The sequence below is a fragment of the Gobius niger genome (genome assembly GCF_951799975.1).
Source record: "Gobius niger genome assembly, chromosome: 16".
Lineage (NCBI taxonomy): Eukaryota > Metazoa > Chordata > Actinopteri > Gobiiformes > Gobiidae > Gobius > Gobius niger.
This window is the reverse complement of record NC_136867.1, coordinates 12,200,948-12,225,612: the sequence shown is the minus strand read 5'-3', so window position 1 is coordinate 12,225,612 and position 24,665 is coordinate 12,200,948. Positions and strand designations below refer to the sequence as shown.

The 24,665-nt window shown below is 42.6% G+C and overlaps 1 protein-coding gene across 1 annotated transcript in view; it reads left to right on the top strand.

The window, feature by feature from the left end:
- The window catches only part of col12a1a (collagen, type XII, alpha 1a), a 42,504-nt gene extending 24,688 nt beyond the window's left edge, over window positions 1–17,816 (top strand). The window contains exons 33-66 of the mRNA XM_079573989.1: window positions 69–208; window positions 292–421; window positions 2,375–2,517; window positions 3,012–3,141; window positions 3,516–3,658; window positions 3,747–3,876; window positions 4,404–4,523; window positions 4,599–4,745; window positions 4,829–4,945; window positions 5,022–5,174; window positions 5,255–5,329; window positions 5,414–5,553; window positions 5,639–5,762; window positions 5,846–5,989; window positions 6,130–6,294; window positions 6,417–6,455; window positions 6,611–6,749; window positions 7,386–7,528; window positions 7,955–8,064; window positions 11,465–11,623; window positions 11,863–11,940; window positions 12,375–12,461; window positions 12,800–12,853; window positions 13,127–13,222; window positions 13,588–13,641; window positions 14,319–14,372; window positions 14,681–14,734; window positions 15,261–15,332; window positions 15,409–15,444; window positions 15,515–15,581; window positions 15,658–15,840; window positions 15,903–15,980; window positions 16,714–16,884; window positions 17,165–17,816. Coding sequence (XP_079430115.1) covers window positions 69–208; window positions 292–421; window positions 2,375–2,517; window positions 3,012–3,141; window positions 3,516–3,658; window positions 3,747–3,876; window positions 4,404–4,523; window positions 4,599–4,745; window positions 4,829–4,945; window positions 5,022–5,174; window positions 5,255–5,329; window positions 5,414–5,553; window positions 5,639–5,762; window positions 5,846–5,989; window positions 6,130–6,294; window positions 6,417–6,455; window positions 6,611–6,749; window positions 7,386–7,528; window positions 7,955–8,064; window positions 11,465–11,623; window positions 11,863–11,940; window positions 12,375–12,461; window positions 12,800–12,853; window positions 13,127–13,222; window positions 13,588–13,641; window positions 14,319–14,372; window positions 14,681–14,734; window positions 15,261–15,332; window positions 15,409–15,444; window positions 15,515–15,581; window positions 15,658–15,840; window positions 15,903–15,980; window positions 16,714–16,884; window positions 17,165–17,175 — 3,686 coding nt within the window. The 3' untranslated portion in view covers window positions 17,176–17,816. The remainder of the gene's footprint in view (window positions 1–68; window positions 209–291; window positions 422–2,374; window positions 2,518–3,011; window positions 3,142–3,515; window positions 3,659–3,746; window positions 3,877–4,403; window positions 4,524–4,598; window positions 4,746–4,828; window positions 4,946–5,021; window positions 5,175–5,254; window positions 5,330–5,413; window positions 5,554–5,638; window positions 5,763–5,845; window positions 5,990–6,129; window positions 6,295–6,416; window positions 6,456–6,610; window positions 6,750–7,385; window positions 7,529–7,954; window positions 8,065–11,464; window positions 11,624–11,862; window positions 11,941–12,374; window positions 12,462–12,799; window positions 12,854–13,126; window positions 13,223–13,587; window positions 13,642–14,318; window positions 14,373–14,680; window positions 14,735–15,260; window positions 15,333–15,408; window positions 15,445–15,514; window positions 15,582–15,657; window positions 15,841–15,902; window positions 15,981–16,713; window positions 16,885–17,164) is intronic.
- Window positions 17,817–24,665: the final 6,849 nt, after the last annotated feature.

Here is a 24,665-nt window from a genome sequence, read left to right as displayed (position 1 = left end):
TACTCATGTGCAGATGTTGTAGCAATATCTGCCATATTGAATGCTACAATCTCACTGTCCTATTTTAGAACCTTTGGGTGGAGTGAGGAACCTACGTGTCACAGATCCCACCACCAGCACCCTGAATGTCCTGTGGGAGGCAGCCGAGGGTCCAGTGCGCCAGTATCGAGTCTACTATGTCCCAGAAGCCGGAGGAGAAGAAGAAATGGTTTGCAAAATTACTCATTTCAAAATGAACCCTTGTTGAACTGAAAGCTACAGTGGTATATCTCAACATTCCTGCGTCTCTAGGTCCAGGTGTCAGGCAGCACTTACAGCACAGTCCTGAAGAACCTCCAGCAAGATACAGTCTACAAAGCAACTGTTGTTCCTATCTACTCAGCGGGAGAGGGCCAACGCATGTCTGAGAATGGCAAAACATGTAAGCAAATTTTAAATGTGCTTCTATGCTTTTGGAGGTTCTTGTCTCCAAGTTTTTTTTTTTACCTATGTAAAGCATACTTGTTTTCAGAGGGTAATTCTTGTCCATCCAGAGTGCACTCTGTGGCCCTTCTTTTACTTTATGCCACCATTTACTGCGACAACCAGCTAAAGCCGATTTTTACAACTTTTATGACCAGTGAGACCTATCAAATCCCACTGTATTCCCATTTGCAGAACAGTTTCTCACCGGGTTCACACTGACATTATTACACATACGAAAGTGTAATACAAAAAAGTGAGCTCAAGCATTTCTCTTCGCTTGACCTTTGTATTAGCATGTCAAGCTCGGATTTTCCATCTTCCTCCACCAATGTAAACCACTAGCCACTGCGAGGAATGAATCAGCATTTTGTGGGGTGATTGTGTAGGAAGGAATTTCATCAGCTTTGCAACGCTATAATGGTGTCTTCTCTGTCTTTACTGTAATATTGTCCATTTATAGGCTGGAATGAAGGCCGGTGGTTAGGATAATGATGGGGAGGGAGGGAGGGGGCAACGGGGTGGAGGGAATATGTTGAGTAATTGGCTTTCCTTTGAGGAAAAAGAAGCAGGGTGCACAAGGGGGCTTCGAAATGAATAGAGTGCATTATGTGTTTAATGGTTCTCAACTTACTCCAAGGTCACATTCACGGTTGTTGCTGGTTTCCCTTTGGAAGTCATCATTTCTTATGTAACAAATTTATTAACAATTCAAGTCGTGTGTATGTCTTGCCATTAGTGCAGTTTGCTCAGAGCGTTTGGCCGACCTTGACTTTTAAAAGGGCAGAATCCAGGTTGTTTCTATTGTGATGTTCCCAGTAGTTACAAGGTTATAAGAAGTGGCAGCACAAAGCGTCTAAACATCTGCTTTTGAGAAGTACCCCATACTTCCATGAACCTTTATGGAGCGGAGGGGAAGTGTCCTGTAGGTTGTATTGTTAAAGCCGTCTTAAACTGGTTTGCGCTTCATGCTGGGCACTTTTGTTACTAAAACATTCTCATTAGTCGCTAGTGGCATCTTCTGCAAACTGTCTAGACTCTAGACTTTACAATGAGGGGATGCATGACGACTTTGAGTCACCCTCGCCTCACAATTTTCATGTTCACATTTCATGCGTCTTAGGCCTTACTCTAGGTACTCCGACTTCCCACATCAACCTACCCAAAACACAATGGGCCAGATCTTGTGGCGGCGCACGGGGCGGCGCAGGCTCTTGGCGAATTATTTTCCGAGTGGCGGCGCTATATGTGCCATTCGCCTCCGCCACCTGTGAGGGGGCGTCACAAGAGGAGGTGACTGCACTGATGGAAACACGGCTGACATTCACTTCCTCGTTTACATTGCGCTGTCTTGCGTTCTTTCTTAAGCCTTAGGCTCTCACAGGTCAAACTAAAAACTTTATTTACCCCATCGTGAGCTAAACCATGTTCACGTCTCCAGAGAAAAAGAGCTACAGCGTCCGCTGTGGCGCGGATCGGCCCGCGCTTGGCGTGAACGTGAAGCAAAACAAAAGCACATGTTCACCCCCCACTCCCACACAACCACTCTCCTGGACGCGGAGTCGATCTGGTTGGAGGAAAATGTGTGTGTCTCAACCCACTTAAATGAGCCAAGTCTGGAGTGGCAAGATCACAAAGTGCGCTCCTACTGAGCGCAAAATGTCACGCTATCGTCTCCGTTTTGATGCACAAGATCAGGCCCCATAGGTTAAATTCCCCCACTTGGAAGTCCTGACTAAAACAATTTGGAGATAGTGTTGGCCCAGCGGCACTGAAGAGTGGGTCAAATGCAGAGGACAACATTCCTGTTGGGAACTACTAATTTATGTATTTACTAGTTTATTTGAACAGGAATGAAGTATACCATAAATTATCTACTATCTTGTAATGCTTTTTTGTGTGTTTCTCTTAGTGGCAAGAGGCCCAGTCAGGAACATCCAGGTTTTCAACCCTACCACCAACACTCTGAATGTGCGCTGGGAGGCAGCCACAGGACCAGTCCAGCAGTACCGGGTGGTCTACACGCCTGTGAACGGTGCCAGGCCAACTGAATCTGTAAGTCCAAATATTTGACCTTAAAAAGACACACCCATCATCATTTGCTTCTGCAGTATGTTCTTCAGGGTGATTTTTTGTGTGTGTTGTAGGATAGTTGTATTAGCAGTAGCAGTGTGATCTTGAAAGTGTTAAATGGGTGAAACAAATGTCACTGTAGTAGAGCCTTTCTTTGGAACTGCTAAATTTGTTTATTCTTCTTCACACAAACAGTTTTCCTTCCTTTGTATACCACTACACTAGTCACACTCCAGTAAGGGTTATGGCCAGGTCATGGCTATTGAAGCAGTTTGCCTTGTTCCTAAACCAACTAATTAGGCTTCTTAGAGTGCGAGGTCTCAATGTTATCAGCTGTCTTTATTGTGAGCAAGGCTTGTTCAGCTGTTCCAGTTGTCAGAACTCACACATTCTACAACATGGGGTTGTTAAGTAGAAATGAGGCGGTAAACATCATAATAAGCAGCTGCCATTAGTGAACTGTGTGTCTGTTGTAGGTTGTAGTACCAGGCACCACCACCACTACCATGCTCCAGCAGCTGGTCCCAGACACAGACTACAACGTAGGAGTGGTGGCCCTCTATGCGGACGGAGAAGGACCTGCTGTCAGTGATGCTGGAAAGACACGTAAGCAAAACTCAATGGCAGCATAGATTTTGTGGTTGATGTCCAAAAACATGCTTGTGTCGGCTGAATTGAACTTAAACGTTAGAATGCACATGGTCTGCCTATATATCTATGAGACAGCCTTCTGATTAAAATGTAAGCTTCCAGTCAAAGCAGTAGTTCTTAAACCTCCCTGGATGTTTTAGCTCTCCTTAGTACCACCTGAAAAAGCCCAAGTAGTCCCGCTTGTGGTACGTTACGTTTGAGAACCACTGCTCTTGTCGATCTAGTCCATTTACATGTTGGAGGAGAATGACTACATCAAAGGATTAATTGTTTTAAGCGCTTTTCTGCACAGAATATAATCACTTTTATATAATCTTTTTCTTCCAAAGTTCCCCGAAGTGGTCCCAGAAACCTCCAAGTGTACGACCCCACCACCAGCACTCTGTCTGTGTCCTGGGAGCATGCTGCAGGTCCTGTTATGCAGTACCGCATCACCTACGCACAGAAGACAGGAGATCCCATTGAGGAATTTGTAAGCCCCTCCTATCAAATTAAAATAATCGTCCTATATTTCAGGTTTACCTTGACTTGTTTTGTAATCTCTCGTAACTGTTGTGTAGACGACAGTGCCAGGAAACAGAAACAATGTGGTGCTCCAAAACCTTGACCCAGACACCCCTTATGACATTAAAGTGACTGCGATCTACGCTGACGGCCCAGGAGGAGAGCTGGAGGGAGAGGGACGCACAGGTACATATACAGTATGATTCAGTCAAAACAGTCTTTTGTCTTGAAAACCTGACATTTCACTAAGCATGCTGACAGACGCATACCTCCCCATAATCCACTGCAGATTATTTAAATAAACTAGCCCATTGATTAAGGTCCTGAACTGTTTTTGCAAAAATGGAAGAAGTTCCATTCCTGACTCTTCCCAGTGCCAGAAAGCGGCTTTTACGTCTGCCAGAGAATTACAATCTGGCTATCGTCCAGTAAGGAGGATTGTATACTTGCAGCGCTTGACGGGGTCTTGCCTAATATTGCCTTTCATATCATGCGTAATACCTTTCCACTCCGGGAGCTAGCTTAATTTTAGGGTTTCTGTTCGCTCTGATGTGGTTGAATTCATCATTCCACTCTTAATTCAGAAGCCATTAACAGTAATGCGTTTTAATGCTATAAATACAGTGCTGACAGCTCACATTTGGCTCACGCTGGAAGTAACGCTATCCGCTGCTCCCAGTCAGGAACTTATACAGCTGTGTCTTTATCCACAGTGGGCATGCTGGGCCCGAGGAACCTGCGCGTTTCTGACGAGTGGTACACACGCTTTAGGGTGTCCTGGGACCCGGCCCCCTCCAGAGTGACGGGATACAAGATCATCTACAAGCCTGAGGGTAAAAATACGGTTTTATCTGAACTTAATACGTTTGACCAAATGGAAATCATGAAATGGATGATTCAACTTTCAGGTTCTACTGAGACCCAGGAGGTGTTTGTTGGGGATGTGACAACCCACCAACTGCACAATCTCAACCCTGGAACCACCTATGACCTCCAAGTGCTGGCGCAGTACAGCACAGGAGTGAGTGCACCTCTTGATGGACAGGGCACAACATGTAAGCAGATGCGTGAAGTGATTGTTTAAATGTTTATGTTCATAAGAAGATGAAAAATCATTCAACCTTGTTTGTTTTTTTAGTGTACCTGAATGTAACAGACTTGACTACCTACAATGTTGGCTACGATTCTTTCTGCCTCCGTTGGGCTCCTCACCGAGCTGCTACTTCATACAGGCTTAAAGTTGATCCATTTGACAGTAAGTTTGCTAGTTTTTTTTATTGCAAGCAAAATGGTATAATATCTACATTTTAATTATTCCCGTCTGTGTTTAGCTTCCAAAGGCGGTGCCCAGGAAATCACCGTCAGAGGCTCAGAAAGCACCCACTGTTTCGATGGACTCACTCCTGACACTCTGTACAACGCCACTGTTTACACCCAGACCCCCAACCTGGAGGGCCCGGGAGTCAGTGTGAAGGAGAGGACACGTAAGATGACAGTGGTTTATTAGGAGCTTGTTCTCCTTTTAACCAGTTGTTGAACTTGAGATATTTTTGCATATTTTCAGTGGTAAAGCCAACTGAGGTGCCCACAGAACCCCCTACCCCTCCTGCCCCTGCTACTGTCCCACCAGCTCTGGATGGTAAGGAATTGTTCAAAGGACCAAAGTACCCATTTCACCATGATTATACAGTAGAATACATTCTTACGCTTCATTATTCTGTAGTCTGCAAGGGTGCGAAGGCCGACCTTGTGTTCCTGATTGATGGTTCTTGGAGTATTGGAGATGAAAGCTTTGCCAAAGTGATCCAGTTTGTCACAAGCATGACAGGAGCATTTGAAGAGATCAGTCCTAAAGGCATGCAGGTCTGTCACTGTGGATTGCAAATTACTTTTTAGTTTATAATTGAAAGGTGAAGTTTTAACATGTCTTTTGCCTTTTTATCAACAGGTTTCATTTGTGCAATACAGCGATGACGCTAAGACCGAGTTCAAACTTAACACCTATCACGATAAGGGCATAGTGCTGTCAGCTTTGCAGAATGTGCGCTACAGAGGAGGAAACACCAAAACTGGTAAATCAACTGTTTGTATAAACAAAAATGTATTTCTATAATTGATATGATTTTATAAAAACACATTTTCCTCTTCCCTTCAGGTGTCTCTCTGAAACACGTCTATGAGAAGGTCTTCACTTCAGACAGTGGCATGAGGAGGAATGTTCCCAAGGTTCTGGTGGTGGTCACAGATGGAAGATCTCAGGACGATGTCAAGAAGAGCGCAGAGAAACTGCAGCATTCTGGTATGTGTGGGTCTCCTACTCATTTTCATACAAATGTCATTTGAACTGGGAATTGGAGCTTTATATCGGAAATTTAGTTCTTAATAGTGCTAATGTTGAACTAGTCTTAGAACATGTGTCTATGTGTTTTCACCTTCCAGGCTACAGCGTGTTTGTGGTGGGTGTGGCCGATGTGGACATATCTGAGTTGAGGCTCATTGGCAGCAAACCAAGTGAAAGACATGTCTTTGTGGTGGACGACTATGATGCTTTTGCCAAGATCCAGGATAACCTCATCACCTTTATTTGTGAAACAGCCACTTCCAGTAAGACCCCAGTTATTAAAATCATTATATCACGAATACAGTATATTCCTGATGCTAGTATACAGTTTAATCACTTTTCTCATCAGTTTCCTAAAGCTCTAAAATGTCCTCTCCTGTTTCAGCTTGCCCTCTGATTTACATCAACGGCTTCACCACACCTGGTAAGCACACATCATTGTCTTCAAACAGAACACTTACAAATCCTCGCTAAATCTGCTTGGCATTGTACCACCCGCTCTACAATTGTATGTGTGTTTTTCCAGCACTTCCGCTTGTCTGCGCTCACAACTCCACGTCTGTTTTGATCTCCTTTCAGGCTTCAGGATGCTGGAGGCTTTCAACATCACAGACCGTACTTTCGCCGGAATGAATGGCGTTTCCATGGAGACCGGGTCCTTCAACAGCTACATCGCCTACCGACTTCACAAAGATTCCTTCCTAAACCAGCCCACCAAGTAAGTTACTAAATGGTGTTTTTGTGTGTCAAATATGGGGTGTGTGAGCATTGTTATGTGGATATTCCCAGCCTATTGGCCCCTATCTCCTGCGCGCTGTAATCCCTCTCAGCCCTCAGTTGTTAGTCATAATAGTGTTTAATAGAGTCCTCAATGGTGTTTCCTTGTTGCGCCTTGGAAACGAGCCCACCTTTCCATTTGTTGCTGCAGCAAGTGTGGATTACGAGGTGATGGAGGGAAATGAATTTACAGCCAAATGAAAATCCCATAACCAACAAATCGATTTTAGTAAGTCCATATCAGTTTGGGCCAACTTAAGGAGTGTTGAGCGGGAGTTATCCAAATGTCTTTCCCAATATTTTAAAATGATGCATGCTTCGTTTATGCAGCTTTTCTTTTATGTGCGCAAATGGACCCACTTCAAACTACAGCTAATGGGGCAAAGGAATACATCAAATTCTTTCAATATGCGAGCAATCTTTTCAAGGCTAAATGGAAATGATGCCAACATTTTCAGATTCGGTAAGGCCGTGCTAGAAGCTGAAGGGTGGTTGCGGGGGCTGTGTTTTGCATTGATGCCTGTGACCTGCTGGATGGGATTTCAAAGCAGACGTGCGTATGTTCTCTGTCCAACAGGGAGATCCATCCGGACGGTCTTCCCCCAGCGTACACCATCGTCCTGCTCTTCCGGCTGCTCCCCGACACCGGATCCGAGCCGTTTGACATCTGGCAGATTTCCGACAAGAACAACAATCCGGAGGTCGGCCTGACTGTCAACCGTAAGTGTCTGCAGAGAGGAAGCTGTCAGTAAACACATGGCGCACCTGTAGACTGTGAGCGAGTGTAGCCTGCTCCCTTTTGAAGCAAGTTACCTGAGTTTCCTTGACATTGCAAAATAGATTTAGAAATGTAGATGAAATACGGTCTATATCAAATCCTCCAAAACATCCATGCATGCAATTGCTACCATGATTCTTAAAAATGTATTTCAAAGCTACTTACACTTGCAGTCTCTTTGAAAAACGGGCAACACACGTGCCTAAAGCATGTCACCAATTACAGTCATGAACCTAATCCTTCCGAGCCCTCATTATCCCTCCGCCTTTCTTGAAACATGTGCTCTCCATAGTGTCCGCCCGTGCCTTTGCGTGCCACCACGCTGTACCATAATGTCAGGGATTCATCAAAGTCTCGTCTGCTTTCAGCTTCAAGCAAAACAATCACGTTCTACAACAAGGACACCCGAGGAGAAATCCAGAAAGCCGTTTTCAATGAGGACCAAGTCAAGAGGGTTTTCCACGGCAGTTTCCACAAGGTAAACATCGCATGCTTAAAATTTACGTGCGTTGTAGATGTCCTGCATGGGGTTTTGTGGTCATCCATATGTTCTCAGATTGCATGCATTATTGAGGCTTTGCCGTCCCTATACGATGTTTCCAATTCCAAATCCCTTTTCTGTTGGACCTCAATGATTATTTTTCTTCCTCAAACCACTTTTAAATGCGATCCTTGACAGACCATGGACAGTCGACGCATGAAATATAATTTTAAAGCTTAAAATTGTTCAAAGAGACATTAATGGAAAATCCAATGGCCGCAGCATAATGTGCCAAATGTTATCCATGAAGGCCTGGCCACATCTGAGCGTCAACATCACCTGGTGGTTGTTAGGCACATTCCAAAGAGGATTTTGCTAGTCAGGACATTTTATTGAATTGTATTTTGTAATCCGAGAGATCTTGATTCAGTATTGCTCACTGTTCCCAAGATATGCTTTGAGAGGCACAGGAGTAAATGTTTTTTTGTTTTGTTTCAAGACATCCACAACGCATTAGACTCATAAATTGGAGTAACCTGATGTCAGTCTAAACAATTTTACAGTAAACCAGGCTCAGGCGCCAAAATGCCCTGAAATATCTAATGAGGAGCACTCATTGTGCCGTCAGAAGCATGGATGAACTGAGATTGGAAAGACAATTAAGATATTTGATTTGTAGATCTGGTAATTGCGCTCTAATTAACTTACAGCACATCTATCTCTCCCTCATTTAAAACCACGAGATGTTCTTCACGCAAACCTCAAACTGCCGCTCATTGCGATGACATTGTCTCACTTAATGCCTCGGTATTGTTTTGTTTTTCTTTTGTGGTTTACCGAGTGCATTTTACATTTTGCAGGCCAAGGCAAGCAAAAACACTTGAAGTCTGCTGGAGTGTTTGAATGAGACATCAAACTCAAAGCAGCAGCAAACGCAAGCCATGTTTTGGTGCGCTCCACCGATGCCTAGCACAGTATCTGCAGGCGAACAATGAGCTATATTACATTATAGTGGTGGCCTGAAGTGACTTTGTAATTTGAACCACGGTGTCTGATGTGTCGTCTGTTGCTCCCTGAAAGTGGTGAAACATGCTCATAAAGTTATCCCTGTCAAGAATAGAAATGCGTTGGGAAAGTAAAAAGGGCCTTTAAGGTGATCAACATGGCCAACCTTTCTTTCACTACATCTGACCACATCCTCACTTTTGAGCCTAGTTTCTGATGCTAGTATTACTGACTATTGGCGAACGCTTCCGAGCTTACTGTAACAGCCCCCAGAATTGGACCGTTTAGCATCTCCGCAGCTAATTGCAGGGTAACAGTAGGAATGAATGGGTCCGTGGGGGGGGGGGGAGGGGGCAAGAGCGATGGATTAGAATGACATCACCGTTGTTCCCGTTGGACAGTGGCCTGATTTATGTGTGTGCGAAGCGCCTTTGTGCAGACAGGAGTCAGAATGTGCCGTGAGTGGCTCGGCTTGCGGTTGTTAGAAGTTGCCGTTGTATGAACTGGTGAGGCTGCAGTGGTCCACCTAGCTGCTTATTTACAGGACCGCTGAGTAAGTGTCCCTGCCAAGTGGTGGTGTGTGTTTTTATGTCCGTGGTAGACCAACATTAAGTCCATGGCTTGTACATCATTTGAACGCGCATTTCCAGGGCTTGTCATAAAAAAAGCCTTGTGTTACTTGTTGCTACAGGGGATAAAGAATATTTGGGCTGCACTTTACTTGGTTATAGGGTAATAGGTACATGGTAATAAGATGATGACTAGGGATAACAGGGCGTTCTTCAGTACGTTTGCATACAAAGCGCTGAATCTTACTATGCCTCCCCTGCTGGGAGACAGTGACCGGTACTGAACATGTGCGAAAGTGGTCAGAAATGGCTTTGACAGATGTAGCTGCCTCCCACACTCCAAGGGTGAGTTACCATCGGGGGACCCTTCCTGTTAAGTCATGGGGAGGATTTTCCACGAGAGTCAGCAGGCATCATTGTGTTCAGGTTGCAATGTACTGTACACATCCCACACGAAATACTTTGTTGTAATCTGAAATCCTGCTCCGAGCCCAAGTGCCCCATTTGAAGTTTGTGGTTGAGGGAGTTGTGGCAGCAGATGCAGACTGCTCCTTTAGTGAGACAGGAAGGTGATTAGAGGTCTCTAAACATGTATAATTAGGGACTTATTGGCCCAACGTGTGCTTCTTTGCAACAGTACGGTCTCATTGGCTTTGTCTTTATTCCTTTTCTTCATTTGAATCTGTAATGTGATTAATTCCATGACCTTTACCTTTGCCTTGTCCAGTTACATTAGTTGATTAAACTGCCACTGAATCAAGGGAGAGTCACACATCGAACATATTTTGACCTAATAGCCTTTGATGTCCTGTGTTGACACATGGGAGCAGTATTGATCTGATATGTTGTAAACTTTGATGAATATCGCCTCAGTAGATCTGCAACATCTTTCCAGGTCAACGAGTCCAACTGTTTTTACTAAACCCCTTTTTTCCAGTGACTTAAGTATTGTGTTTGGTAATGTACAAACATGCTTATTATCGGCTAACCTAGAAATGTTATTTTGGTAAATAATTGAGGTAATATATCCATGCCATCATCCTGGGATAAATGACACCCACTCCCCACAGCCCACCACCACTTTGCTCTGTTGCCAAGGAAGTCAACTGTAATTTTGTGATTGGTTGCCAAGACCTAGGCCCACTCTGTGGTTGGTATGGCTTTGTACGGAGAATGGTAGCTGGCTTTTTTCTAACATAAAGAAAGCTTTCTGATGGTTGAGCAAGGGAAAATTTGCAACTGTGAAGGAAAAGTATGGAAAGTGTAGCACTTTTGATGGCACACCGCAAATGATATCATTTCAAGATGTGAATGAGGCGCCTTGGACAGGAAACCATCAAATCTGGCACTTTGTCATTTGGCCTTACTCAATCACTCACCACAGCTCTGTGCCAATGCAAGCTTTTTGGTGTCTGTTTACTTTCTTTAAAGTTCATTCATCTTTAGAGACATCAGAAAGTTGATGAATGCCAAATCTCTTACCACACTGGGATAATATCCGTGTGATTAAACACAAGTGGACATAGACTAAACTACGGACAAGTACACAAGTATACAATTGTCAAACAGTGTCCTTCTTAATAAACACTATCGTCTGTAATTTTTGGCATCCACATAACAATTAAAAAAAACAGAGACATGTTTTTAAAGAGATTGTGTTGAAATGTAAAGTAGAAGTGTCCATAAACTTCTGATTAAGCGCTGGTTCTTTTGCACAGAAAGTGCCCATACATGGACTCAGACTCAAAAATCTAGTTTAGGTGAGTGACAAAAAAATAAAAATACTTAGAAGTACTTTGTCTTTTTATGTCTTTTCTGTTTAGCTCCACATCAGCGTTTCTCCAGAGAAAGTCAAGATGAATGTGGACTGCCAAGAGGTGGCAGAGAAGCCCATCAAAGAGGCCAACAACATCACTCTGGAAGGCTATGAAGTGCTTGGCAAGATGGTCAAGTCTGGAGGAGGAAAGAGGCAGTCAGCAACAGTGAGTGAAAATAAGCTGTTAAAGTTCTGGGAATAGCACATTCTGAAAGATCATCTCTGAGTGGTAAATAGCCCAATTCTCTTGTGTTGAGATGCACGATTAAGTTTTACAAGTTCTCTGTGACTTTTGTATCTTTATAGGCACATCTGAGCGCTCATTGTTGTCTGTTTTGGGACAATAGCTCTTTTATTCCAAAGTGCTTTATGTAATGTTTTTCCTCACTTCTACTTGTCTCACAGTTCCAGCTCCAGATGTTTGACATTGTCTGCAGCCTGAGTTGGATCAGCCGAGACAAATGCTGCGACCTGCCAGCCACAGTAAGATTCCATTTAAGATTTAATTTAGACCATGATAGTTTATTTTTGCTAATATTTTCACTTTTGTTTCTAATTAGCATGTTTTGGTTATTAGGATTAGGGAGATAAGTGTTGCTTGTGCTGCCAAATAAATGGAGGTCACATATGGAAGGCCATAAAAGCAAATGTCAAATCAATTTGCGAAGCCCGACAAGAAGCCATGTTATTGTGGTCACTCCCTGAGGAAATTGCTGAGAAGAAAGACCGGTCAACTCTCTATTGGATGCTTGGATATGAGCCAACTAGAAATAGCAAAATATCAGAAATAGCAAATTAGATTTCAGCAGTTGCAATAATAACAGTAAAGCATCAATTGACTATAAAGAAGATTCCCTAGATTTATATGTCTGACATTTTGTATTTGTTTTTAATTAACATGCACTTCTGTGTTTCAGAGAGACGAGGCCAAATGTCCATCTCTGCCCCACTCCTGCACATGCACACAAGACAGTATTGGCCCGCAAGGGCCTCCTGGACCATCGGTAAAACAGCCATATACTCTACAATTATGCCCATTTATCTGTCTTCACCTCACTCTAGTCAGTCTCCCTGTGCCAGCCACTGATATTAATGATATATAATTTTCTACCAATCAACATAGAGGTGTAATTACTTAAATATTTTCCAGCTAAGGATGAAAGTAGTGCTGGTTCAGGGAAAGTGTCAACAGATATACAGTATGTTTGTAGGGAAAACAACAGTGAAGCCTGAGGCTTGGTAACCCCGCTGTGCCACAGAGGGTTTTATATGGCTTTGGTTTTAATGCTCTGGAATCCACTCCCAACAGTTTACTTACACTCAACTTTCTTTACACATCTAGGGAAGTCCAGGTACTAAGGGACCACGAGGAGACAGAGGAGACTCAGGTCCTGCTGTAAGTTCAAACTCATATCACTTTCATTGTGATACCACATAATGCATCATTATGTGGTATCAAATCTAGATGAGTGTGGAAATGTTGGCCTGCAATATAAGCTTTAACTATGAGATAAAGACAAAACAACTTGATTCAAATCGGCCTTTTGTCAAGGACTTTATAGACCTACTTGTTACTGTTCTTTGCATCCGTTTGGATTAAGTCTGTCTGCAGGGATTCATGATTCATGACTTCATTCATGACTATAATTTGTGTCTGTAAACGGGGCAGGGTTCGATGGGTCCACGAGGTGAAGCAGGACTTCCAGGCACAATGGGACCACCGGGTCCACAGGGGCCAAACGGACTGTCTCTACCAGGTGAACCGGTGAGTCTGACTTGTTTGTTTTACACTGTTAGAAATAGTAACTGAATGTTGCAGTCCTACATGCCGATGGTGAACCGGGCAGTAAGTAAGTAAGTAGTAAGTAAAAAGTCACTACATGTGCGAGAGACAGATACAGCTTAAGACTGGTGTCTTGATATGAATTCACAGTTTATAGAAAACTTATGGCTAAAGTATTTTTGGGTACAGATCTAGTGGAAGGTATTTACAACTATAGTCAAAACATCTCAGGCCAAGCAATTCAAGCATTTTCTTACCTGCAGATGTTCTTGTCAAAACAATAAAATCAATCACAATCAAACACTAAAATGATTCTGAAGGCAGACTTTTCCCTTCTAATCCTACAGGGACGTCAAGGACCAAAGGGAGATCCGGGAGCGCCAGGGATGCCTGGTCTACAAGTAAGAACATTTTCCTCTCGTTTCTGTGGTTTATGAACAGGAAGCAGCAGACTGTCCATGGAGAGCAGTGCTACTGGAGCCTGAATCCACTCCACATGATTAGAGTGAAACCACATTCAAAGTGGGAGGCTTCTCCTGCCATCCCCCGAGAGCCCCTCTCTACCATCAGCCACTGATTGACAAACAGTAGAAAGCCAGCCTTAGTGAAATTATTACAAAGCCTGGATTCGTGTTACCAAAGAGGATGTGTAGACTGGAAAATGTCCATCCTTTGTATCTGAACTCATTTTGAAACTTGAAAGACTTTACATCTGTTAAACAACTTGATGTAATAGCTATCATGCACAGCCTCCTGTGGTCCAATGGCTATAATCAGATAAACAATGATTTTACTCTTCATCACGCCTTAGAGGGCATTAGTGGGCTGTCAATACAGGGTCTGGCTGAACACTTATATATTCACTTATTTATTTATTCACTCCTAAAAGTCAACCTCTTGCCTGTCCCATGCCTGCATAGTTGTTGTAGTAGTAGTAGTAGTAGTTATACAATGCACTCACAGTAGGGGCCAGAGGAAGTTGAAGTAACCTTAGTTTCTTATTTAACACCACGTTTTAAGGACTTGGATTAACATTGTGTCACTATTGGCATTTGATGAAGTGTTTGTTATTTTGCAGGGTTCTCCAGGGCCACGCGGTCCTCTGGGCCCAGTTGGGCCGAGCGGCGCACGGGTGAGTTTTACCTCCCGGCCTAAGTAATTTACAGGCTTTATTCAAAACTGCACATCAACCTAACACTTACTTAAGCTCTTGTTTGCCCTCCGGTCACGCACTTAGCTCTATGCCTGCTACTAATGTCATTTTTAACACTCTCACCGAAAGTTCTCACTTGCGTCAGGCAGAATAATTACAAGTTCTTGTCAGGTAAAATGACAAACTCAAGACAGAAAGCAATTTTGAGCCACGACAGTGATGTATAGCATGAGCAGCGTCCCCTGTGTGTTGTAAGCCATTTGTGATTGTATGTTGTTTCTCCATAGGGCCCACCAGGAAAGGAGGGACAGTCTGGCCCCCGAGGTCCATCAGGGCCCATGGTGAGTGTGTGTTTATCTTGTTCTTTTATTACACAGCCAAATAAATATCCGTGGCTTCGGGCTTTATTTCCTGACACATCTACAGTAATTAGTGCTGTTTCTCTGCTGGAAGTCAGTAAAGTAAATCAGTGTCTATAGCCCTCCGCTCAGGAGAAATGGTTGTGTTTCTAATTTTCCTTCTGCGGTTTTGGGACGTATGAATCTACTTAATGTATCCATCTTGCCAAGAAAGCTGATGCCAGTATAGAACTGACTTGCACCATAGCATCCTGCCTCTCCAGCAGCCATTACCAGTGGCTGTGTGTGTTTATGTTCCATCCCTGTAGCTTTGGGTCTGAATGTGCGTTTCCAGCCCCTTTGGTGTTCTTGGCTTATTTTGCCACATGCACTACAGATGTCAAAGCGTGAATCCTTTCTTCAAGCCTGTTACACAACTCTTAACAAGAACGAGAAGAGAGATCTTGTAATTATGATTAGTGCATGTGTGTGAAGTAAATCAAGTTAAACAACACTGGTTATTTTTTAGGGAAACCCTGGAAACCCTGGTGTACCTGGAATTACTGGAAAACCTGGAAAACCAGGAGATACAGGAAGCCCAGTAAGGACATATATTTAAGAAATGACCCAGAAGCCTGTCTGTTTTAATTTACGCTGTCATTAATTCTTAATTATAGGGTGCTGCTGGCATTAAAGGAGAGAAAGGAGAGAGGGTATGTACACTCATCTATGCACAGCTTCACAGTTCTGTTATCAGTTGTTAACTATCTTCATGTTTTCTAGGGTGACTTTGCATCTCAAAACATGATGCGATCAATTGCCAGACAAGTCTGTGAACAGCTCGTCAACAGTGAGTACTGTTTCTTTCTCAACACAAAGCAATCCAGTGCTTTTCCAGTTTCTAATTGTATGTACTATTTCTTTAGGTCAGATGAGCCGTATTGACCACTTGATCAACCAGATTCCATCTGGATACAACAGTCGCACTTCAGGACCACCAGGTCCAGCTGGCCCTCCAGGAGAGCCGGGAAACAGAGGAGAGGCAGGACAGCCAGGACGACCTGGTTTCCCAGGAACTCCAGGTTTACCTGGAAACCAAGGCGAAAGAGGTACAGCTTTAGTGACTGACAACACTCCTGAACTCCTAAGCTCACTGTGTTTTCTAATATAGGTATGGCAGGAGAGAAAGGAGAGAGAGGGCCTCCAGGAACTGGCATCAGAGGACAAAGAGGCGCCAATGGGCCACCAGGTAAAAAAGGGATATATTTTATTTTCGCAACACTATTAGAGTCCAAACCAAGCCAACTTGAGTACAACGGCTTGTTATTTTGGGCTGATCCCTGCTCTGCAGCTGCGGCAGGCCTCCTGCTGTTGTGACAGTAACAATAGTGCTGTCCTCTCGAATGACAAAATGATCCACCAACACGAAGAACACAGTAGAGCTGATGCCTTTAGCGAATACCATAATCATTTGAGACAATTGTTTGATTCATGATGAAATTCATGTTGTTTTCTGTAAATCTCTCACCACATCATAAAACTCCTTTCCCAGAGGAAAATGCATTTTCATCGATGGCTTGAATCTTGTGTCATTGTCTCGCCCACTCGACCAAACAGTGACTGTTCTGTTTCTGTGAATGAAGTGAGAAAGGCCAGTGGGAGGAAGTCCTCTGGTGACTCACCATTGTGTGTGTGAGAATCAAATTGCTGCACAATGAGCTTTCATTGGTGGCTTCATTGACAACACATGGGCCCACTTAAATCACCGCGAGTAGAGGGAGAGTGGGGGAAAATTCCATCCTGAATTTTTAAGGTCTAGACGGACGGGGCCAGGGGGTAACTCCACAACACCAGACCATATCTTTTTTGTTAAGCTTTTTAATTGTGCCACTGAAGAAGTGGAATTGCCGTGCCTTGGAGTATTACCCCACAATTTTCCCAAAAAATGCCTGGCTGATCTTGGTCACTTTCCCCTCTCACAGGTCCACCAGGCGAGTCCAGGACAGGATCCCCAGGTTCTCCTGGTTCTTCCGGGGCTCGTGGTCCTCCAGGTCGTCAGGGAACGCCTGGAGTGAGGGGCCCACCCGGACCCTCTGGATACTGCGACTCCTCTCAATGTGTTGGCATTCCTTACAATGGGCAAGGATACACAGGTACATACTGACCACTGTTTAGGCCTGGCATGGTGCTACTCATATGAAACAAGACTAAATGTATGCTCGCCAACTCACTACTTAAAATGTATGGAGTTATGGAATACACTGTCCCAGAAAATTGGAATTATCATCTAAACGAAAATTCATATTCTCATTTCTCCATACATTTGAGACATTTTAGATCCAGCATGCAAAACAATCTATTGGTGTATGATAGCATTAAATGCTCATAACATTGTTCAACAGAAATACTCACCCTTCTTTGACCTATTTCCAGGTATGGCATAGTAAACCTTAAGTCGCCTGTGACGCTTTCTATTTGAAGTCCTGTTTCTGAGATGTTTGCCCAGATTCTAAAAGAGGGCATACTCACCATGGACATACTGACACTTTAAAAAAAAAAAAAAAGGCAAAAAGCGATTTAACAACGGAGCAGACTGACTAACACCATCTCTCAGATGCGAGTAGTGACAACCTGCAGGCCTGTTTGCATCTTGAACTACAAACATGGAGGAAAGCAAGACAGAGACAAAACATTTCTGCGAAAGGAAGGAGCATGTTCAACTAACAGAGAGGATTTCATTAAGAAAACAGTGTTGATGTTACGGTGATATGTGTAAATAACTAATGTGTGCCTTGTAAATGATGTATGATCCAGGAATTACACTAAAACATCAAGTTAGCGTTTGTATTTTGAAGCTTTCCGCCTCTTAACCTTTCGCTTACTCACCAGCGGCATAACTTACATCAGCTCTGATCCAGCATGTACCTTATTAAGTCTGTTGGCCATGTCAGTACTATTTTTGGTTTACAATTTGTTCTTTGTAGCCTTACTTTTTAGTATGTATTGTTTTTAATGTCAACACAGCTCAGCCTTTTGTAAGAACCAAAGAAATGTGGAAATGCTTTTACATATGGGGGACATTTTGTGGGAGTTCCATAGTGCAATATAATTTAATTTGTGCATATGAAAACTTGTAGATACAGATTTTGTTTGATTTGGCCCAAATTTGTTTTAGCTACCCGCTTCCAGTCGGCGCCTGACGTAGTGCCTTTACCTGTGGAGCCCGCCGCTGAATTTGAGACAATAGATTCGTCTGATTACTCACAAAGGAGAAAGAGATCGCTACACCGGGGTAACGCAAAGAGCCTAGCGTCGTAGCTCTTTTTTTGTTGGTCCAAGTTCTCAAAGGGAAATGTGTAAAAATAAAAGGGTTGAAGAAACAATCTAGTACTTACGGGTTTGATACCCCTGGCTATATTGAACATATATATATTTTTTTGACATGAGAAAGTTACATACAAATCTGCAACCTGTGTGCCAATGTGTTCATATATGTGTCAGCTTGTAATATAAAAGCAACTGTTCATTCATCGTCGTCATGTACTGCACTAAACCAGCACAAAGTATGCTAATAGTACAGAATGTATGTTTATGGACATTTTCAAATATTCCATCCACCAAAGACTGTTTTTTTTTTTTTTTACATTTTCCGAATGTGTTCCATGGTCAGCCATAACACTTGTTCATGTAGCTTCTGTTACCAAAGATGGGCTTGCATGTGTATATTTACTGAGGATTTCCAAGTCCATATGTAATTGTTGTGTTTTGTTTTCTTTTTTTTGTTTTTTTTTTAACAGTGCAGTACAATTTGGTTTGCGACACTATCCAATAGCTGTTCTCATGTTTCGACTGCACATTTTGTGAATTCCACACAGCCTTATTTTCTTATTTATTTCAGAAACAGAAGAGGCATTTTTCAATAAAACTACTGAAAAACCATTAATCGAGTCCTTTGTTTCAGTACCTCACTTCAAGCGTTCCCCTTGATGTTAACAACAATTAATTCGTCATACAAATTATTTTTCCACAGCGTTTGATGTTTTTTTTATTGGTTTTGATAGTTCAGTGTAATTTGCGAATGCCAGAATGCCAAACCAGTGCGGTGGGGGAGATAGTATCTGTGCAAGTAAATACCTCCAAACATCAAAGCTTTCCATCTCTTCAGTGTTATTATTATTTTGGCAAGACTGACTTTGGCTTTTGTCTTATCAGTTCTTACACCTTTTACAAAGAAAGGATTAAAATGGCACGTCAAAATGCCATATTTCTTCACAGAGATCTGTTGATTTAAACATTGTTCAAAAGGCCGAATATCAACAAAAGAAATATCATCAAAAGAAAGTATCAAAAGTAATTTAAGCTCCACTTTTGAGCCCTGGCCCACTAGTCGACAACCACTGAATTGCTCCCTTTGCCCATAGATAGTAGCAACATTCAGATAAATGTTAACTTTCAGTGTTTATATTAGCATGTCCAAACTGTTAATCATAATAAACCACTTTTTCCTCCATATCAGATTATACTGGCAGTGATTAGCTTTGTCTGACTGCTGACACTTATAACTCCACACGATTAGCCATGCTTTATTTACAGTGAATATGTGCAAAGGCTGATCCTGGCCCAGGCACTAATCCACTCAGAAATGATTGAAAAGTAGAACATTTATTTGGACTTTGAGTGGATCACTGAAGGCGAAGCATAACAATAACTGGAGGAAGGCAAAGGTATTAAGTATAGCGCAACATGTGGAACAATTTTGTATTTCGCGAAAATGTGAAACTGGCATTATGTAACTTCAGCTCCGTAATGATCATCAGAGGCCCCAGTCGCGCCCCTATAGCGTTGAAAAATAATGCTCGGTTCTTTCATGTGCTCAGCGCAGACTTTGCACAGTATGGAGAGACTTAGGGTACAGCTGGAAGGCAGTAGGAATTCACTTTATTCAGACTTGCACATGGGCGGTTCTTTTGATATACAGTACGAGCCATAAAGAATATAGATATGAATAATGTACGGTGACCTTTTCTCAATCTTAAAAAATTCTCGCCTAACCTTTTCACGTCTGACTTGAATATCACTAACTGGCAATTCTTCAAAGTTTAAGATCTAAGAGCAAGGGTAAGCGTTCAAGCAATGTTGGGGCTAAATCTGGCCCCCCAGTATATACAATGGCCTCCATGATGATTTTGAAAAAAGAAAAAAAAAAACCCAGCTGGACTTTACTACAATAAATTTTGCCAGTTTCTATAAAAGGTTTGAGGGGAGGACCCTGTTTAGTCTCAACGCTATGGGGGTCATTTATCAAGACAGGTTCTAAACAGTGAGTGCGACCATGAGAACAGAATATAGCTTTTAGTAGCCGTGCTTTCCCAAATATAACATTTGAAATTGCACAAGTGACAGAATTAGGGCCCCAAAAGTGATATGTAAATGAGGGAATGCGGTGCGAGTAAATGAAGCGCAATTAACACTTTTCACATGCTGTTCGTTTTGCAAAAGGGCAACCTGCCTTAAGGTTAACTCAATTATGGGCCGTGGTCTGGATGCCCTGACTGATAGAACCCAGAACCCAAACAGTATTTATGCTTGGGATCCAGCGATCTTTGGAGGAAGGAGAAGAAAAAGAAGATACATAAGGCCCGCCGATAACCAACACCATCCTCAGCAGCTTAACATACAAAACAAAGTAATCCAGACATAAATACAAATCTCCTTCTTTGCCAGACCAGCCGTGCCTACTCCACATTTCTGATTTGTGACTTTCCAAACCAAACTTGTCGAAAGGTCTGGGGCCGTGTTTTTCGAACTGGAGGGGAGTTTGTCTCCTCTAAGGGCAAATATTCAGTCAGCGCAGAGACAGTAGGTTTCCACTGAGCGGGATGTGCCAAGAGCAACAGGGCTCCTGCCTCAAATCTGGGATCAAGACGGGCCCGCTCCTCTAACAGCTCCACTTGTAAAATGAAAAAGGAAGACGGTTGTAAATGATTCCCGTTAAAAATAAGCCGACGTCCTCGTTTGACCCCGGGTACCTGTCACCCAAATGTACCTCAGAAACAATTCTAACCACGCGCCCTGCCTTTCACAGAAGCGATCAAAGACGGGGTAGATTGAATATGATATCTGCGTCCAACTGGTTTATCAATTCCTCTTTGCCAAGCCTGTAGTGTTGTTTTTCATGCTATAGTTTGGAAAGAAATGGCTCCAGTCTCCCCTCCAATGTGTCTCCTCTTTTGAACACAAGTAGGACGCAGCTGCGAGCGCCTCTGGGGGACAGCCAACGCGTGTTTGGGTTTGTCTGTTTTCACACAATGTTTTGTCAATGTTAGATAAAGAAAAAAGAAAGAGCTGAACTGAGGAGTGACTTTATTATCAGGAGTTGGGGGTGGTCATGAGTGTTGACGTGAGGAAAGGCCATATCAGGTGACACAGATATGGAAGAGAAAGGTTTCCAGGGAGCAGGACATCTGTTAAAGTAAACCACTGGAAAAGTAGTAGTGGTACAGAAGTTTCCGATTTTATTTGATCGTTTAAAGGATTTTTGTTTAATTGATCCAAAAGGCAATTCAGGCCAAACCTTGGACATAGAAAATACACAAACAAATTAAAAAAGGTATGGTAATCTGACAGAGAAACGGCGTGAACTTCTGCAGAATCAACGTGCAAAGGACTAAGAGGAGAAAGACATATGTGAAGTAGGAGTGGATGGCTGGATGGTCATGTTGCCAGATAGGTTTTCCTGACCCGTTCCTGAGAAGCTGTGGCTATTCAGTGAGTGAGATTCAGAGGACCGTGTCACTCCTCTTGTTCTACAGGTTGGTTTTACTCCCTCACAGCTCAGGACTAGCTCACTCTGCACTAAACATTCTCCAACATTCTTACATGTTTACGGTCCCCTCTGGATCATTGTAGCAGTCTGCAGCAGCTGTGAAATATTTCATTGGGACCTACTTATTTTAACATTATTTTGCATTTTGGGGAACATACAAGACTTAGCCAAGTAATGCCGAAAATAAGCATGATGAGGCAAGTGAGAATTGAAGTGAAGAAGTGAGGCTGTTTGAAGCCAAGGGTGGCCTCCAAAATAGTAACTATGGGAACAACCAAGCTCCACCACCTTAAAATGGATTGTATTATCCAATGTGGCATAAAACCAAAAATGCAAACATCTATATTGTGGTTGTCACTTTGCATCTTCACAGTCTCCTTTGGGTCTTCACTGAGCCAGGTGTCTATTTGAATCGATCAGAAGCCACATTATTTCAATGCTTTGGGGACTTTTTGGGACTATATGGCCAACGGATAAAGAAATGGAGCATGACATGGCATTTTGTGATGACGTAAGTGAGAATTTGTCACTGAATGTTTGAGACACCCAAATGCAGCTGCAATTGAAAATATGGGCCAAGAACACAGGCAAAAATAAATTATTCCTAAATTTACCTTGACTCTACTATAGAAATATACAATGTTTGTGGGAAGTTTTTGAATGTTTTTATAACAACTGTATCATTTCTACACTGGGGTTGGGCCAGTGGGGCAGAATTATTGAAAGCATATGCTTATAGACTTCCCTCCCCACAGACACTTCCTCTACAGAATACTGAAACATTATAGGTCTCCCCCAAGGCCTCACTTGACCTTATTCGTCTTGATGAGAAGGAGCAGTAACTATTCAAGCTTCTTTAAGTAAACTAAACTGAACTGAACTAAACTGATTGTTTTTCATTTTATTCAGTAAGGACCTTTTCACCTTGAGTATATATATATTTTAAGTAATAGCTTATGGATTCATTTCAGAGGAAAGTGTATTATTCAGTATTTATTTACTTATTCAATTAAATCATTCAAACTAATATAACCTGAAATGGTCATGTATGTGACACAGGTCTGATCTCCCCAAAGAGGAGAGGGTTCTGCCTGCCTCTGCTGTGTCATACTTTTCCATTACAGGAGTCCTCAGGATCCCCTCAGGCTCATAGCAGCTGCCAGGGCAGGAGTCATGACTTCCTCTGACTTCTGTGTGCATGAAGAGACGGTGAGTCAGCGCCCCCAGGGGTCGGCACAGGTCATTAAGACATTATCCTTCTGTGATGAGAAAAAAATACTACATATCAGGTTGAGAGTTATTTTCCTTGAGAATCTTGGAGGTCTACAAAGCAGTGACGATCCTGGTCTGTTTGACCCCCTGGACCAACATTCTCTCTAGCAGAAATAGGACAACTTGAAGAGCGTTCATTTGGGTGAATTGGGGAATGTTCTGAGAGTGACTTTTTTTAACCAGGCAAAATCCTTGAGTTATCCGTGTCCATGCCAGCAGGAAAAAATAAATAAAAAATCCAATGCCAGAATAACCTTGTCATTCCAAACATTCAGCTTATCTCTTTAGGTCTATACCAACAGCTCTTACTTTAAAGCCACAACATGTAACATTTTATCCAATAAATTGAATAAACTTCATTTATGAGTGTCTTTTTTTTTTTCAGACCTGATTTTGGAACTTTTTGGGTTTAGGAAAACACCAGCTCGTCTCCATGAAGATGTAGCTACTTTGCTTTGACGACAAGTGGGTAAATTGTAGGTTTAAATAGGTGACCTCCTCTTCCAAAATAAATAAATGTTTATAAACCACTTCAAATATAGCATCACTGGTGTCTTGCGGCATGAGCTATACTTTGGCATACTGGCATGTTTGTTTGTTTGTATATTATTATAATTAGTTGAAACAGTTTAGTTGCTGGAGAATAACTTTGCATTGACTAAAGAACAAAGACTTCCTTCACAATCTGGTGAACTAACATTAGTTTGGAAGGATAGGAAAATATTCTGGTTCAGGTTTTAACGTTGACTTAAAGCTGCCTAATTTCCCCCATATTGACGTCGTTAACAAGCTCAGAACAGCGCGAGGGAAAAACCCCCCCCAAAAAACTGGAGTCTCCATCCCCGGCTGCTCATTCGCACTTTACAGCCTCACCGTGAAGTCATGGTGCAGTATGGAACATAAGGTTTACAGAACACACCATATATTCTGGGCCCTAAACATGTCGCACGCATGAAAATAGCACATATTTAATAATCAGTGGAATACCAGGCAGTTATGAAGATTTACTATGCTTGTGTGTTTGGGGTATGAGTAACTTTTCTTGGAGATGTTGGGGTGATGCGATGGAAGTGGAAGTGTGTGGGAGGGACATTCCTAGTGGATGATAGGGGGGTTTGTAAGAGGGGTTCCTATCACTGATGTGTTCCACAGATGAACATGTCTGGAGTGGCCTACGCTAATGCTGAGGAAGAACACAACAACTGGGGGAATTGTGGACTTTCCTTTTTCCCATCCAGTCTAACCCCTAAATCTGATTCAATTACAAGGGATCTAAAATGCATGCATTGTGTTTTGCCAGCCAAGAGGGTTACGTCTTTTGCCCATGTTGTTGAGTTTGTTGTAATAGCCGGTTAGCACTATGAAATTAATATGCATTTTATCACAATTCATCCTCTCCAGTCATCTTTACTGCTACTATTACCACCACTATGAGCACAACCATGGTCATATTTTCTACCACCAAGCATTACTGACTAATTGTCACAATTGTTTTTTCTCGAGTTTACTGCTCATCAACAGAAAATCCCACAAGAGTCAGACCTGCATTAAATGAAAGCTTGAACCCTTGAAGTAGACCTCTCTCACCATTTATGCCCAATGAGACAAACAACCCCTCAGTTTTTATAATAATAATAATGCATCGGTTTTAAATAGCGCTTTTCTGGACACTCAAAGACGCTTTGCATTGTTTTATTTGTTCACTTCATACTCGGTGGTGTTAAGCTACTATTGTAGCCACTGGTGCCCTGGGGTAGACTGACGGAAGCGAGGCAATCGGCCCCTCCAACCACCACAAACCATTCATTCACTCACCACATATGCCAAGCTTCCTGG